This window comes from Lichtheimia ornata (assembly GCF_029851405.1).
Source record: "Lichtheimia ornata isolate CBS 291.66 chromosome Unknown scaffold00558, whole genome shotgun sequence".
In the NCBI taxonomy this organism is placed as follows: Eukaryota; Fungi; Mucoromycota; class Mucoromycetes; order Mucorales; family Lichtheimiaceae; genus Lichtheimia; species Lichtheimia ornata.
The window spans coordinates 1-716 of NW_026695849.1; the positions used below are offsets into that span (position 1 = coordinate 1).

A 716-nucleotide genomic window follows, 5' to 3' on the forward strand; every position below is an offset into this window, starting at 1 on the left:
AACAGAGGATGCATTTTTAAATCCCTAAGGCCGCAACATGAGTCGCACTGTCCCCGGGCACAACATGTAGAGCTCCACAGGAAAGTACAGTACAATGACATCCTTGACGTGCAGCCGTGATAGTAATAGTATTGCCGAAAGAGGCTCTGCCACTGTATGGCGTTTGGTAAGTCCACTTGAATCCAACCAATCCCATCATAATGAACACTCTTACCTTGTGGTATTTCTCAATAGCGTCTTTGCCTCAAATTAAACCGTATGTCCATGCCATCCAGTAGATGCTGCTGCTGTTTCATTGTAAGGCTCGTTATTTAACAGGCTTTGCTTTGTACATCCAATTCCATCCATGCATACCATTGAGCCAACGTACGGCGTTCTTGCTTTGATATCAATGTCTTGTTGCTGCCAGAGGTACCATCATCCAACATGTTCAAGCTACAGTAAATGTAATGTAAGGTAACAAGTAAAACCAACCCACACGCTTTTGTTGTCAGCATACCCAAAAGAGGCAATGTGAAGACGTCTTGAGAACTCTCATTGTGGACAACTCGGTAAGGAAGACACACGACGCCGTGAACCATCGCGATCACAAGGAATTGCAACCAAATACACCATCCGAAGGCAATACAATAATCAACCTGCAGCGCCAAGGTATGCCACCATATGTACCATTGGATCCTGAAATTGGCATCATAAGAGATATCCACCTTCTCTCT

At 44.6% G+C, this 716-nt stretch overlaps 1 protein-coding gene across 1 annotated transcript; it reads right to left on the reverse strand.

Annotated features, from left to right (window-relative positions):
• Positions 1-244: 244 nt before the first annotated feature.
• On the reverse strand, positions 245-581 carry O0I10_013350 (uncharacterized protein; the record flags this gene model as incomplete). Its single annotated transcript, XM_058493119.1, has 2 exons — positions 245-284; positions 355-581. 2 exons carry the CDS (start codon positions 579-581, stop codon positions 245-247), a joined length of 267 nt encoding a protein of 88 aa, XP_058336115.1.
• Positions 582-716: the final 135 nt, after the last annotated feature.